The sequence below is a fragment of the Natator depressus genome, chromosome 26 (genome assembly GCF_965152275.1).
Source record: "Natator depressus isolate rNatDep1 chromosome 26, rNatDep2.hap1, whole genome shotgun sequence".
In the NCBI taxonomy this organism is placed as follows: Eukaryota; Metazoa; Chordata; order Testudines; family Cheloniidae; genus Natator; species Natator depressus.
This window is the reverse complement of record NC_134259.1, coordinates 13,222,277-13,235,796: the sequence shown is the minus strand read 5'-3', so window position 1 is coordinate 13,235,796 and position 13,520 is coordinate 13,222,277. Positions and strand designations below refer to the sequence as shown.

At 46.6% G+C, this 13,520-nt stretch overlaps 1 protein-coding gene across 2 annotated transcripts in view; it reads left to right on the top strand.

The window, feature by feature from the left end:
- The window catches only part of ELMOD3 (ELMO domain containing 3), a 43,390-nt gene that overhangs the window by 21,039 nt on the left and 8,831 nt on the right, over positions 1-13,520 (top strand). The window contains exons 8-11 of one of the 2 annotated variants that reach the window (XM_074940180.1): positions 1,166-1,296; positions 2,440-2,516; positions 5,084-5,211; positions 7,080-7,346. In XM_074940180.1, the coding sequence (XP_074796281.1) occupies positions 1,166-1,296; positions 2,440-2,516; positions 5,084-5,211; positions 7,080-7,312 (569 nt within the window). In that variant the 3' untranslated portion in view covers positions 7,313-7,346. Of the gene's footprint in view, positions 1-1,165; positions 1,297-2,439; positions 2,517-5,083; positions 5,212-7,079; positions 12,077-13,520 lie in introns of those variants that run through there. The other variant, XM_074940181.1, reaches the window with a different exon arrangement.

Genomic DNA, 13,520 nt, shown 5'->3' with positions numbered 1-13,520 from the left:
TACAGATGTAATTCTGTCATCATCTACCCATCTTTGCCATGCCTAGGATATGGCCCAAGCATGTCATCTCCAATGTTTGCAGCTTTTGCTCCAGACACTTTGTCAGTACCTACATTTCACAACCATAAAGTAACATACAACACTCATTGTACCCACATGAATCTGATTTGAGCTGTCGTGGACAGCTGAGTTAAGGTTCTAAGCGTTTTATTCAGGCACGCAAACATTCTGCAGTTTACTAAAACAATCCTCTGAATTTGTAAACTCATGAGGTTTTGCTCGAAGAATTCAGTGGGTTCTTTTGTAAAAATGATCTCCAGTTATCCAGAGTCTTCCAGGCTAGATAGGATGGAGAAGAGCTGAATTCTATAATCTAAAAAATAAGCATTAAAAAAGAAAGCTTTAGCACCCTGCCTACCAAACAACAAAATGCAATCACCTCATTAGTCATCATAAAAACACAAAGCACGAGCCCCTTTTTTTCTCCATTTGGTCTCCAAATGGCTCGCTACTTCCTGTTTTTAATGGCCATAGGCACATCCCAGAATCCTTTGCTAGCTGGTGTGGCAACTCTTCTGAAGCATCGAGTGGCTAAAAAGCATTCTGGTGCGTGCTTGGGCCTGAGCCCACTGGAGAGGAAAGTTGGTCTGCAAATGGTGGATCGATAGAGGAGAGAGGTTGTGACCCCTCTACTGCCTGGCTTCATGGAGCAGTGCAGGGAGCCTGCCCTGGCATCCAGTTAACTTCTGCTGGGTGTGAAAACTGGAGAGCAAGAGCAGCTGCTGGCAGGTCCAGGGAGACGAGGGAGACAATATATTCAGTGCCCAGTTGCAGCAAAATGGTGAATTCCATGGTGGAAATGCAGAATTCAGTGACAGATTGGGGAAAAATGCCAATTCCATGAGATGAATGGGGCAGTTCACACCACTTAGAGCCGTTGTCGCAGGCTGACTGCAAATTCAGGCGGGTATCACTGGCTCAGTTAATGCGTGGTTGATACTTTTGAGGTTTTCTCAGCAACTATAAGGACTGGCAATGGAAAGAGTTTGTCAGAATATATATCATGCTCCAAAGCAGGCACTTAATAAGACAGGGAGAGCATATACTGAGTTATTCAGGACGGGAACATGCATGGCTTACCTGGCTGTATGTTTTTATATTAAAGGTATGGATCCTGGGACAGACCTGCGTGGGACTGGATTGCTCGGATTAATGCAAATTCTGTATTTTGTAATGGACTCTCGGACATTACCCCTAGCTCGAGATGTTTTCAAGCTGTCCCAGCATGAATCACAGGCATGTCCTTCCCTCTTCAACTCTGACTCTGGATTGGTATTTATTTATTATTAAACTTCAGGGAAAGGTAACCATGGAATCCTGCTTTTCGATTGGCTGCTAGGAAAACTCTTTCACGTCCCAGATTCTCTGCTTCATCCAGTTTCTGATCAATAGTGCTGTCTTTCCACAGCCCTGAAAGACGTTGGCTACTCTGCACCTTGAATAAATCTGACTGTGTCAATTCCACAGCCTCCCTTTAGCTAAACTTTAGTCCCATTAGCCAAACAATTCTCACTTATAAAACGTTCCCCATGGTGCGTGTTAATTTCCTTCACTTGTTTTACACCCATCATTGCCTATTTTGTTTTGGTGAGGGAGAAGATGTTTTAATCAAAGACAGGCCCAAATCGTATCCCAGAACCAAACCCCAGCTCTGTTTGGTCATAGGCTCTTCAATCAAGCAGACAAAGCTATAACCTGATCCAATGGCTGGAAGTTGAAACTAGACAAATTCAGACTGGAAATAAGGCTCTAATTTTTAACAGGGAGGGTAACTAACCACTGGAACAATTTACCAAGGGCTGTGATGGATTCTCCATCAGTGCAATTTTTAAATCAGGATTGAAAGTTTTCCTAAAAGATCTGCTCTAGGAATTATTTTGGGGGAATTCAATGGCCTGTGTTATACAGGAGGTCGGACTAGAAGACCACAATGGTCCCTTCTGGCCTAGGAATCTATTAATCCAGATCCAGACTTTATATCTTCATAATGGGAATGGGTGGAACCAAACCCTCAGATTAAAATGTGCGTTCAATAACTGGAGCCAAACTCCGGGTCAGGGCTGATTGGGTTTGGCCCAATGGAAAGATAGGTTTGAGCTGCCAACTCTGACCCGAGTCTGTATCTGTATTTATTGATATCACCAGAGTGCCTAGGAACCCCAGTCATGGATCAGGGCCCCACTGTAGTAGATGCTGTACAAACCAAACCAAAAGACGACCGCTGCCCCAAAGAATTTACAATATCCAGGGTTTAGATCTGGGCCCATCTCTAACTATAACAGACCTAAGGAAGGGCATTGTCCAGGTGCTGGAGGGAAGAGGGGTCTTATCCAGGAGAACAGGGGCGGAATCACTGATTTCATTCTGTTTCTTTTCCAGAATTTCCCTTTTTGTGTCATGTCTATAAATATCACTCGCATCGTGATCCAGGCCCTGAGGGAAGAGCATCTTTCTCGGTGAGTTCACAGCCCATTGTGGCCCTAGAGCCTGTGTGTAGACCCCAGGCTGCATTACGAAAGGCTCATCTACACTTCATGTACCACCATGCCAGGAGACCCAATTACCACTTGGTTTTGAGGTGCTGCTTTGTAGCGCAGGCGGGCCTGAAATGTGAGCACATGCAGAGAGGAAAGAGTTGTACCCCAGTAAAGCAGGCAGGGACTTTGTACTTAGCTGTGTATCTGGAAGTAAAGGCGTTTTATATCCAAGGGTATTGCGTATGCTGAAGGATTGGTTCTGTCTCTGGCTCAGACAGGTTGCTAGCGTCGGGCTGTATATGTATTTAGCACTCTTATACATAAATGAGTGTGTGTTCCAGTGTCTGATGTGGCTTGATACTGAGGAGAATTGGAGCACTGCAGGACTGGGGTTATATCCAGGCACTGGTATAGTTAGTTATTTAGGTTAGTCAAGTGCAGAGAGGACTACAGAGAACTTCAGTGGGACTTAATTTGGGCATCATGATGGCAGATGATTTGCAACGTTGACAAATGCAACGAAATATTTGACCCTGGAGGTAGGGATAAAATCAGAAAGGCAAAGCCACAGAATGAGTTACAACTAGCAAGGGATATAGGAGTCAATAAGAAGAGGTTTTATAAGTACTTTAGGAGCAAGAGAAAGATGAAGGAACATGTAGGTCCACTACTTAGCAGGGAAGGAGAGCTAATAATGGACAACGCCAGGAAGGCTGAGCTGTTCAATGCCTATTTTGCTTCAGTTTTCACTGAAAAGGTTAATTGTTGACCAGATACTTAACACAATTAATATTAACTACATGGGGGAAGGAACACACGCCACAATAGGGAAAGAATGGATTAAAGAATATTTAGATAAATTAGATGTGTTCTAGTCAGCTGGGCCCATTGAAATTCACCCTGGAGTATTCACCCTGGGAACTAGCTAAAGAAATTCACCCTGGGAACTAGCTAAAGCAATCTCAGAACCATTAGCAATTATCTTGGAGAACATTTGGAGAATGGGTGAGGTCCCAAAGGACTGGAGAAGAACAAACATAGTACCTATCTTTAAAAAGAGGAACAAAGAGACCTTACAGACCAGTCAGCCTAACTTCTCTGGAACAAATAATTAAACAATCAGTTATGCACATTGAGGATTATAGGGTTATAAGGGATAGCGAGCATGGATTTGTCAAGAACAAATAATGCCAAACCAACCTGATTTCCTTCTTTGAGAGAGTTACAGGCCTAGTGGATGGGGGGAAGCAATAGATGTGATATATCTTGATTTTAGTAGGCTTTTCACACAGTCCTACATGACACTCTCATAAACAAACTAGGGAAGTGTGATCTAAATGAAATTACTATACGGTGGGGGCAAAACTGGTTGAAAAAGTGTCCTCAGAGTAGTTATCAAGGGTTCACAATCAAACTGGGAGGATGTGTGTACTGAAGACCTGTATAGTTCAGTCCTGGGTCTGATATTATTTAACATTTTCATTAAAGACTTAGATAATGGAGTAGAGAAATGCTTTTAAAATTTGCAGATGCCATCAAGCTGGGAGGGGTTGAATGTACTTTGAAGGACAGGAGTAGAGAACAGAATGACCTTAACAAATTGGGGAATTGGTCTGAAATCAACAAGATGAAATTCAATAAAGACAAGTGGAAAGTACTGCACTTACAGAGGAAAAAATCAAGTGTACAGCTACAAAATGGGGAATAATTGGCTAGGTGGTGAGTACTGCGGAAAAGGATCTGGGGATTATAATGGATTGCAAATTGAGTATGAGCCAATACTGTGATCAAGTTGTGAAAAAGGCTAATATCCTCCTGGAGTGTATCAACAGGAGGTAATTGTCTACTCAGCTCTGGTGAAACCGCAGCTGGAGTATTGGGTCCAATTCTGGGTGCCACACTTTAAGAAAGATGTGGATAAATTGGAGAGAGCCCAGAAGAGGGCAACAGAAATGGTAAAAGGTTTAGTAAATCTGACTTGTGAGGAAAGGTTTAAAAACCTGTGCATGTTTAATCTTGAGAAAAGAAGACTGAGTGGGACATGAGAGAGACAAGGTAGGTCAGGTAATGTCTCTTATCGGACCAACTCCTGTTGGTGAGAGAGACAAATTCCTGAGCTTAACAGAGCTCTTCTTCAGGTCTGGGAAAATATACCCAGAGTATCACAGCTGACTACAAGTGGAACAGATGGTTTAGCATAGGTACTTAACACATATTTCAAGGGACCCTTCAAGGTGAAATGATCCCCGCTATGACAATACTGCACGGAGACATGAGAACAGACTTCAGATATATGAAGGGCTGTTATAAAGAGCGCTGTGATGAATTGTTCTCCATGTCCACTGAAGGTGGGACAAAAAGCAAAGGACTTAATCTGCAGCAAGGGAGCATTAGGTTAGAAGTTAGGAAAACACTTTCTAACTCTGAGGGCAGTTAATGTTGGAATAGGGTGGATCTCTAGGGCGGTGTTTCTGTAGCTCTTGCCTCTGGATTTGCTGGGAAGGCAGAGGGTAGAGATAAGCAATTCCCATCCTTGTCTCTTTCAGAGAGTGTAACCGCAGACAGCAGGTCATTGCAGTGCTGAACGATTTGTATGTGGCCACCTCTCTGCGCCTCTACGTCATCTGGAAAACACAACAGAAAACAATTTCTGACTCTGGCTTTGTTCTAAAAGGTGCGTTTCCCTGCATCTTTTCTAAGCAAGGGACAATAACTTGAAGGTATGCAGGACAAACGCTGCTTGTTCCATACGCCATTTGTGAGAGACTGGCCTGCCGACACCCAAGCTAGGCATAGAGGAGGGAGTCTTCATTAACTCTTGGTTCAGTCATTGGGCTTTAAAAGATCCTGTACCCAAGGTAACTGGGATTTTAATAGCCACATGGGATTGTCTGTAGCCCCACCTAATCACCTCTGATCATGTGTTGTAATTACAGTGGCTGCTCTTTAGGGATAGGGCTTTTTAAGAATACGTTTTGGAAAAAGTAGTGTTTATTATGGAGGGGGGTGGGTGATGCTAAGACTTCACTGCACCCTGCTTTAGGCTGTGCCTCTGCTCAGACAGAGAAGGCTCTCTGCGTGTTACATGATTGCAAAATTCAGAGGTTGGCCGCTAGCTGCAGGGGAAAAGTTAAGGGGGTGATGTAACCTGGCCGACGTAGTGGAAGGTGTATGTGAGTAGAGAAGTAGAAGTTATATATTTTAGGTGTGGTGTTAACTCATTTCCTTGCTTGTGTGGTTTTCTGCCAAGTATGTTTGTGTGGGTGTTCATGTGGGTGTGAAATTTCAATGTTTCACCCTTAATTGTAAGCCAAGTTGGCAGTGAGGCCTATGATTAAGGTTGCTTAACACTTTCCATCATAAGACCCTGTTTTCATTTGGTTAAGACTTTACCAAGCTTGAATCATTTGGGCTGAAATTTTCCAAACCAGGTTTCTGCCTTGAGCTGAATTTTTTTTTTTTTTTTTTTTGAATAGTTCAACCATTTCTTAGGTGAATAGTTGTGAGGCGTTCAGATATTACAGCGATGAGCACCCAAAAAAACCCAGGAGGAAATTAGCCATCGTGTGCTGCCTGCAGGGTTGGAGTGGTGTGCATCAAATTAGACCTGCGGCATTCACTGAATTGGATAAAAAGAAATCTTGAATAGCCATCCATTCACTGAGTGAGGCCAGGGTCCTGTGGAAGAAATAGGATGTAATCATGTAATTAAAGACTGTATCATAATGTCTACAACACAAGCGGGCTGAATTAAGGTGTCGCGGGGCAACCTTAATTCAACCATTTCTTAACTTTTCTGTGCTTGACTTTACAACCTTATTAACAATTTTTTAACGTATTTTTAATGTAATTATATATGTTGTAGCACTGGGCCTTAGCTACAGCAATCAACCCTATTTTCTTTCTGTAAAAACCAAATCAGAGGCACAGCAGGGTTATTTATCTCTGAGCGCAAAAAATAAAAAGAGGGTAAAACCTGCCTGGTGAGCAGCAAGATGGTTGTGTTTATTAGGGCTGAAAAAGCATCTTCAAAAAAGTGAAGCTTGGGTCACCACAAATGCATCCGATGAAGTGAGCTGTAGCTCACGAAAGCTTATGCTCAAATAAATTTGTTAGTCTCTAAGGTGCCACAAGTCCTCCTTTTCTTTTCACAAATAGTTTGGGGTTTCTCCCCCATCCCCACCCATGTGGTCTGTGCTCTTCCCTGGAGCCCTGGGGCTTTCCCATCTGTTATGATCCATTGGGGGTATTTCAGTTGGTTTCAGGGTGAGACCCCAAGCTTGGACAATGGGGAAATGATTTTTCCAAAGGTGTATTATAGCTACAAGTTCCAGCCCTTCGTAGCCATTGTGGTTACATGCTCTGTCCTGAGAGAGAAGCACATGCCTAAGGAGACACTGGACCTCTAGGGGTAAAGCTTAAAAATATACCAGAATAGTGTTACCCCAGAAAACACGTGGGGCTCAGGCTGCCCCATCTCCATCCCAGTGTCGTGTCTTTTTATGTTGATACTAGATTTTTTTCTCCCCTCCCTTTTCCCAGACCTGGAGGCATTTGCCAAAAAGAAACCGAAGCAGCTTCTGAGATATTTGGAGATCTACATGAGTGGGAGAGCTGTGTCAGTAATAGATGGTGGTTTTCAACACCCTTCTCCCTCCTCCGGTGTACGCAGTCCCAACCTCAACTCTGCCGTCGGCAACAGCAGCAAAGAGATAAACTTCACAGGAGTGTGCGACCCGCAGGTCGAGATGGAAGGAGAGGCCCAGCTGATCTGAAACCAAGGCAACACCACCGGCTGGGAAGATTCTTGTAAGACACCGATAGACACTCCCGTTGGCAGATCTCATTAGTGGCTGCTAGTCCCCTGCCCGTCTGTTCACAGTCACTTGTGAAGGGCTGGGAGGTCTGAGATGGTTCTAGAGTAAGTGCAGTATCCAAGCCGCTAGGCCAGATGTCGTGGGACACGCCCGGGGGAAGTTGGTGGAGTTTGCGATGGAGACCTAGACGCCCTACTTCATTGTAGATGCTTCAGTTCTCAAGGGTTTCAGTTCGTGAGAGGCTTTAAGGAGCCCAAGCTGTTGTTGCTGAACCCTGAGGGAGGTGAGCAATTGAAGCAAACTGCAGGCCTGAATTCCCTTCAGCTAGGATTCTCCTAGGGGGAGTTAGCAAGTGGGTAGGAGTTGCGAAGCTGGCGAGGTGTGTGTTTTATTCCAGCCATCGGGCTAGATGGGCCCAGAGTCTCCGTTGACGGCACCCACTGAGAATGTGGCTCACGGTTTGTAGGGGATCATCAGCGTTAAGCACTAGACATGCTGGAATTGGGGTTGGTCGGTCTGTCTGTCTATCATAGGCCATTGCTGTACCATCCGAGCACCTCACGCTATTTAATGTATTTGTGCTCACGCCCCTCCCCGTCAGGCTGGGCAGTGCTGTTGTCCCTATCTTACAGATGGGACCTGAGGCCCAGAGAGACTTGTGACATGCCCAGGGTCACACAGGAAGTGTGTGGCAGAGCAGGGGATGGAACCCAGTCTCCGGAGTCCAAGAGTATTGTCCCAATCACTGCACAGTAAGGTCCAGCTGTATGTGCCGGTGAGACGTTCTCCCTTGTAGTGTGTAGTGTTACGTGGTGGCTGAACAGTTCAAGCCCGCTGCGGCTTGGGCTTCCCTACTCCAAGTTAATGCCGTTCTTACCGTCCCTGCTTCTCCTTCTGTGCATCTGCTCAGGAGTCTTCATCCAGAGTCTCAGTAAAGAATGATGAGCTTTACTGAAAGTCGGAATGGGCAAGATCTGTCTGGATTAGGGCCTGAGAGAGCAATAGTGAGACGCAGACCCCTGGCTTCCAGCATTGCCACCGGCTATCAGTTCAGACACTCCTGACTCTTGAGCAAAGTACAGGAGAGACATGGTCATTCAGGTACCTGGCATCCACCTGGATAGCTGCGGGTGGGCGCTCCAGCCTATGAGGGTACATCTGCACTGTGTTGTACACCCGGGTCTGTGGGAGCCAGGCTTTTGGACTCTATTTTTCTAAGCCCATGCCTGAGCTTTCACACTCCATTGTAAACCTGGGTTTACAGTTGCTGGACCTGAGTCTCACACCCGTGCTAATGCGTCCATAGTGCATGACGCAGACCTTCTTACTTGGGTCTGACCTGCGTCCACGCTTCACAATGACAGGGATTGGATCCGAATCACAGTCGGACATGGGCTCTGACCCACCTCCCTTAGTAGGGTCCGAGGACCTGGGGCCCGAGTGCCTGCTGACCTGAGTCAGACTGATCTGTGGGTGAACAGAAAGGGGGTTTGGGCTCAAACCAGAGTCAGAGTTTGGGCTTAGCGTCCTTGAGGTATACACCGCAATAAAACATCCACACCTGGCCCGTGTCAGCCGACTCGGGCTGCAGGTTTATAAAATTGCTGTGTAGACATTTGCAGTCGGGTCCAGCCCAAGCATGAACGTCTACACTGCAGGTGTATAGCTCTGCAGCCTGAGTCCCGCAAGCCCAAGCCAGCGGATGTGAGCCAGCCGCGGGTGTGTTATTGCCGTGTAGACATACCTTGAGAGAGTAAGGCAGGGAGGAGCTGGGGCAGGGAGAGCAGTCCCCATAGGCAGCTCCGGGGGGATACATGGACGTAACACTAGAGTTATGATTACAAAAGAATTCCCTGTATTGTTTGGGCTCAGAAATTTCCGAAGTTCTTTGCGCCCCTGGCTGGGTCTCAGCTCAAAGGCGAATATTTGCTGGAAAGTTTCAGGGAATTCCTGTTCAGACAGTTTTGAATGAGTGACAGAGAACAGATTTGTCAGCTTTACACTTGTCCCCACCCAAAAATGCTTGCTCCACAGAAACACCAGAGTTGCCAACTCTCGTGATTTTATCACGAGTCTTGTGCTATTTGGTGTACTGATCAGCACGAGTTCAAAGGGAGTTAGGTGCCTAGGTGCTTTTGAAAATCCCACTAGCTTCCTATCTTCATCTCTAGGCACCTGAACGCCTTTTAAAAATCAGGCCCTTGGAGACTTGCCCAGTGTTTCAGGGGAGTCCAGGGTTTTGATGTGATCACAGCCTATAAGTACCTACATGGGGAGAAGATTTCTGAGAGTAGAAGTCTCTCTAATTTCGTAGACAAAAGCATGGGAAGATTCGGTGTCAGGGAGGTGCGGTTCCAATTGGAAATAAAAATGTAATTTCTTAACAGTGGATTAAGAACAGTGGAGGCAGTTAAATGGATAATAATTAACAAGGGGAACAGCTTCCCAGGGTCCATGATACCCTAGGGTCATATGTCTTCCTAAAAGTTTTGGGGTGCAATTCTGGGCGGTGGAGGCACATGGCTGAAGGCACAGCCTGGGGGTGGGGTGAGGGGAGGGAGATAGCTCAGTGTCAGCTCTGCAGTCCTTCAGTTCTGGGCTGCTCCAGTGGCCAAAATGGTCTCTGCATAAGTCACATCAACCAGCAGTAGCTCGCATTTGCAGCCCAAGATCCTGTCATGCAGAGACCTGCCTTCCTCTCCTCCCCAGCCCTGTTCCCAAGAGGCTAGGGAAGGGAGGGCAGCAGCTTATGGTAGTGCTGCACTGGGGAAGTTCTTCCATGGTGTGTTACACTGTTGGAGCAGCAGGTAGGGTCCAAACCTGTTGTAGGCTGCAGTTCAACCCCAAGTTGGCACAGCAGGGAAGAATAGTCCCCTCTGCTGCAGGTGTGGCCAGGTGAGGGTCTCTGGCCAGTGTTCTGTAAGAGATCCACTGGCTGATGAGAGGGCTTCCAGCGAGCCTGAACTCTATGAAAAGGCCAGTTAGAATGAGCAGCTTACTGTAACAGATGCATTTTGCAGCAGAGGCAGGGGGATACAGTGGTCCAGTCTTCGTGATCCTGAAGGGTGCAGGGCATGTTCCTTAGGGGATGCATCTCCTGAGTGGCAGAGGAAATAGTTTGCTTTTATAGTTGCCTTGTGCTTCATGGAAATCCAGCGTGTTCCTACTCTGCTGAGGCCCCATCCCTAGATGGGCCCTTTCCCACTGCCTTTCCAGCTGAATCTTTGTGCCTCTTTAGCATAGCACATAGGCCTGTTGTCTCATATCTTTGGATTGGAAATCTCTCTGTCTCCGCAGTGCGGTGCATGCAGATACGCTCCATAAATACAGGCCTCAGTGGTGTGCCACGCCACGTGCCACTCCCCTGGGGCCGTGTACACTAATTGTAACCGGATAGGCACTTTACAATAAACCGCTGGCGTACTGTTTCTTCATCTCCGTGCTTACTGATGACAGGCTTGGCGTTCGTTTACACGCCTGCTTCACTCACACAGCCTGAAAAGGGAATGGCCTTCCACCGCCAACAAGTACTGAATCAGCAGGAAAACAAAAGGGGCCCCTAGAGGTGCGAGTCTGTGGGCCTCTGTGAGCTCTCCCTCCTGTAGGCAGTAATGGCCACGGCAGTTAATGGGGACGAGATCTGGGAATGATGGCCAGCTTGGCACCCGTGGGCCCTGAGACCCTGGTTTATTTTCATTCCCTTTGGGCTAGAATCCTGAACTGGAATTCCGTGCTGTGCCTCGCAGGGGTGCAGCTCAGAAAGGCACCACCCGGGGGAATGGCTTTAAGCCACCTTTGCCCACCCATATGATTCTGGAATGCCCTGGGTGTGGTGTGGCCCCTGGCATAAAGCAGAGTAGCCAAGAGCCGCACACACAGAAACCCAATCAATGAGGCCGATGTAGACCAAACACATTCCACACGCACCTTCCCCCTCAGCCTAGCCAGGTGTTATATGTTAGGCGTATCACGGTAGCGCAGCTTCACCCATCGCCAGCAGACAGCGCTTCCGATAAGAGAGGAAGAATGGCAAACAGCCCCGGGGACTCAGTCGCTCTGCTGAGTTTTTGTTTCCTCCCTATCATTAATATTCGGGCAGGGGGTTTGAAAAGCACTAGGCACTGGCCCCAGTGACGAATTGGCCCCAGGCTGAGCATTTCCCATCAGCTGAAAAGTATCAATGTCCCATACTTCAAAAAGGAATTTCAATAATTAATAAAAGGTACGAGGGCTGAGAGCCTTGGAGACTGAAATCCTCAGTGTCTTCCCAGAACTGGGATAGCATGGGCAGCAGAAGTGCAAGCTCTGGTTGATTGTATTCCCATAGGCCCAACTTATTGTGCTAGGACAGTGATACTCAGAGTTCAGTGGTTCAGGAGCCAAATTAGTGATCAGCATTACCCAAAAGAGCCACAGTCATGTGAATTCATTGTTTCATTTCCTATTTATATATTTTCTTGGTTATTCTGACCAAGTATTACTTTATCAATTACAGTTGGTTAATAACATAGTATAAGCATCCTGATTGGTTAATAACGTGGCTTGGTGAATAATCGCACCATGTTTTAATATCATGGGCTGCAAAGAGACACATTAAAGAGCCAATTGCGGCTCCCGAGCCTCAGTCTGAGTATGATTGTGCCAGGGGCTGTACACACGCCGTAAGAGACCATTCCTGCTCTGAAGAGCTGGATATCTAAACAGGCAAGACAGACAAATGGCGGGGGGGGAAAGGAAGTGTTTTAGCCATCCTGTAGTTAAAGTGGAACTTAGTTTTCTGTTTAAAAGCTGGTTGTTTTTTTTCAAAGCCCTCTGAAATCTACATGCACAGTCCTGAAAATTGCAAATTTGATGTCAGATTTGATCAGTGGGCTCCCAAGATATTGTGCCGAGGGAAAAAAGGGACGGTCAGTAAAATATTCCCATTCTAATGATATTTTTGTTTGCAATCCTGTGACTCAAACTATTGCACTGATCCCCTGCCAAACTGACACATCACCTGATCTGGTTTGATCTCAGGTAGGGTGCAGCACTCACTGCCATGTAGATCGAACAAGATATAATAGTTATTGGGGCGGAGGGGTGCGATTGAGCCCTGCAAACTGGAACGTGCCTGGGATCCACACCAGAGAAAACAATTTGTGTGTTGTGACACTGGTGAGCGAGAGTTCGTAGAGACACTCACTCTCCAGCCAAGGGCCCTGACCAATGGGCTATTGGCTATTCAGGGCTGGTGGTCTCTCTCTCTCTGTCATTTGTTCGTGAAAATTTCTAAAGAGCTCAGGTTCATCCTATTGTGGAATGGGAAACATTTTCGGAATCGTGAGAACTTTCATGAGTTGGGTAAACCGTTTCCTGACTGGCTACGGTAGATGCCAGAAGATGCACATTTTGTATAGATGAATACTCTGTGCAGAGCTGGAAATGGGCTCCTTTGGGAGTTTTGCTGAGGAACAGGGAGAGGATTCCTACCGTATAGATGTTGTTTGAACCTCAGTTTATGGTTCAGCGCTGAACACTGGTGAGGACGCACACAGACGCAGGCAGGAAACAATCTCTGCCCCGTGTTCCTGCAATGGTGGAATGCAGAGGTGGAAAGCGTAAGCAAAGAGATCATACAAAACCTAGTATCAAATCAGAATTCAAAGGCCTCCCGTGCCCTTTCCATGACCAGGCAAAATCTGGGGAGTTAGAGGAAGTAGTGTCCTTTCTTCCTTGACCGTGATCAGGTGTGGATGGGGAGCACTCTGGGATGATCTTTTATTCAGAATCATAGAATATCTGGGTTGGAAGGGACCTCAGGAGGTCATCTAGTCCAACCCCCTGCTCAAAGCAGGACCAATCTCCAACTAAATCATCCCAGCCAGGGCTTTGTCAAGCCTGACCTTAAAAACCTCAAAGGAAGGAGATTCCACCACCTCCCTAGGTAACGCATTCCAGTGTTTCACCACTCTCCTAGTGAGAGAGTTTTTCCTAATACCCAACCTATACCTCCCCCACTGTAACTTGAGACCATTACTCCTTGTTCTGTCATCTGCCACCACTGAGAACAGCCTAGATCCATCCTCTTTGGAACCCCCTTTCAGGTAGTTGAAAGCAGCTATCAAATCCCCCCTCATTCTTCTCTTCCGCAGACTAAACAATCCCAGTTCCCTCAGCCTCTCCT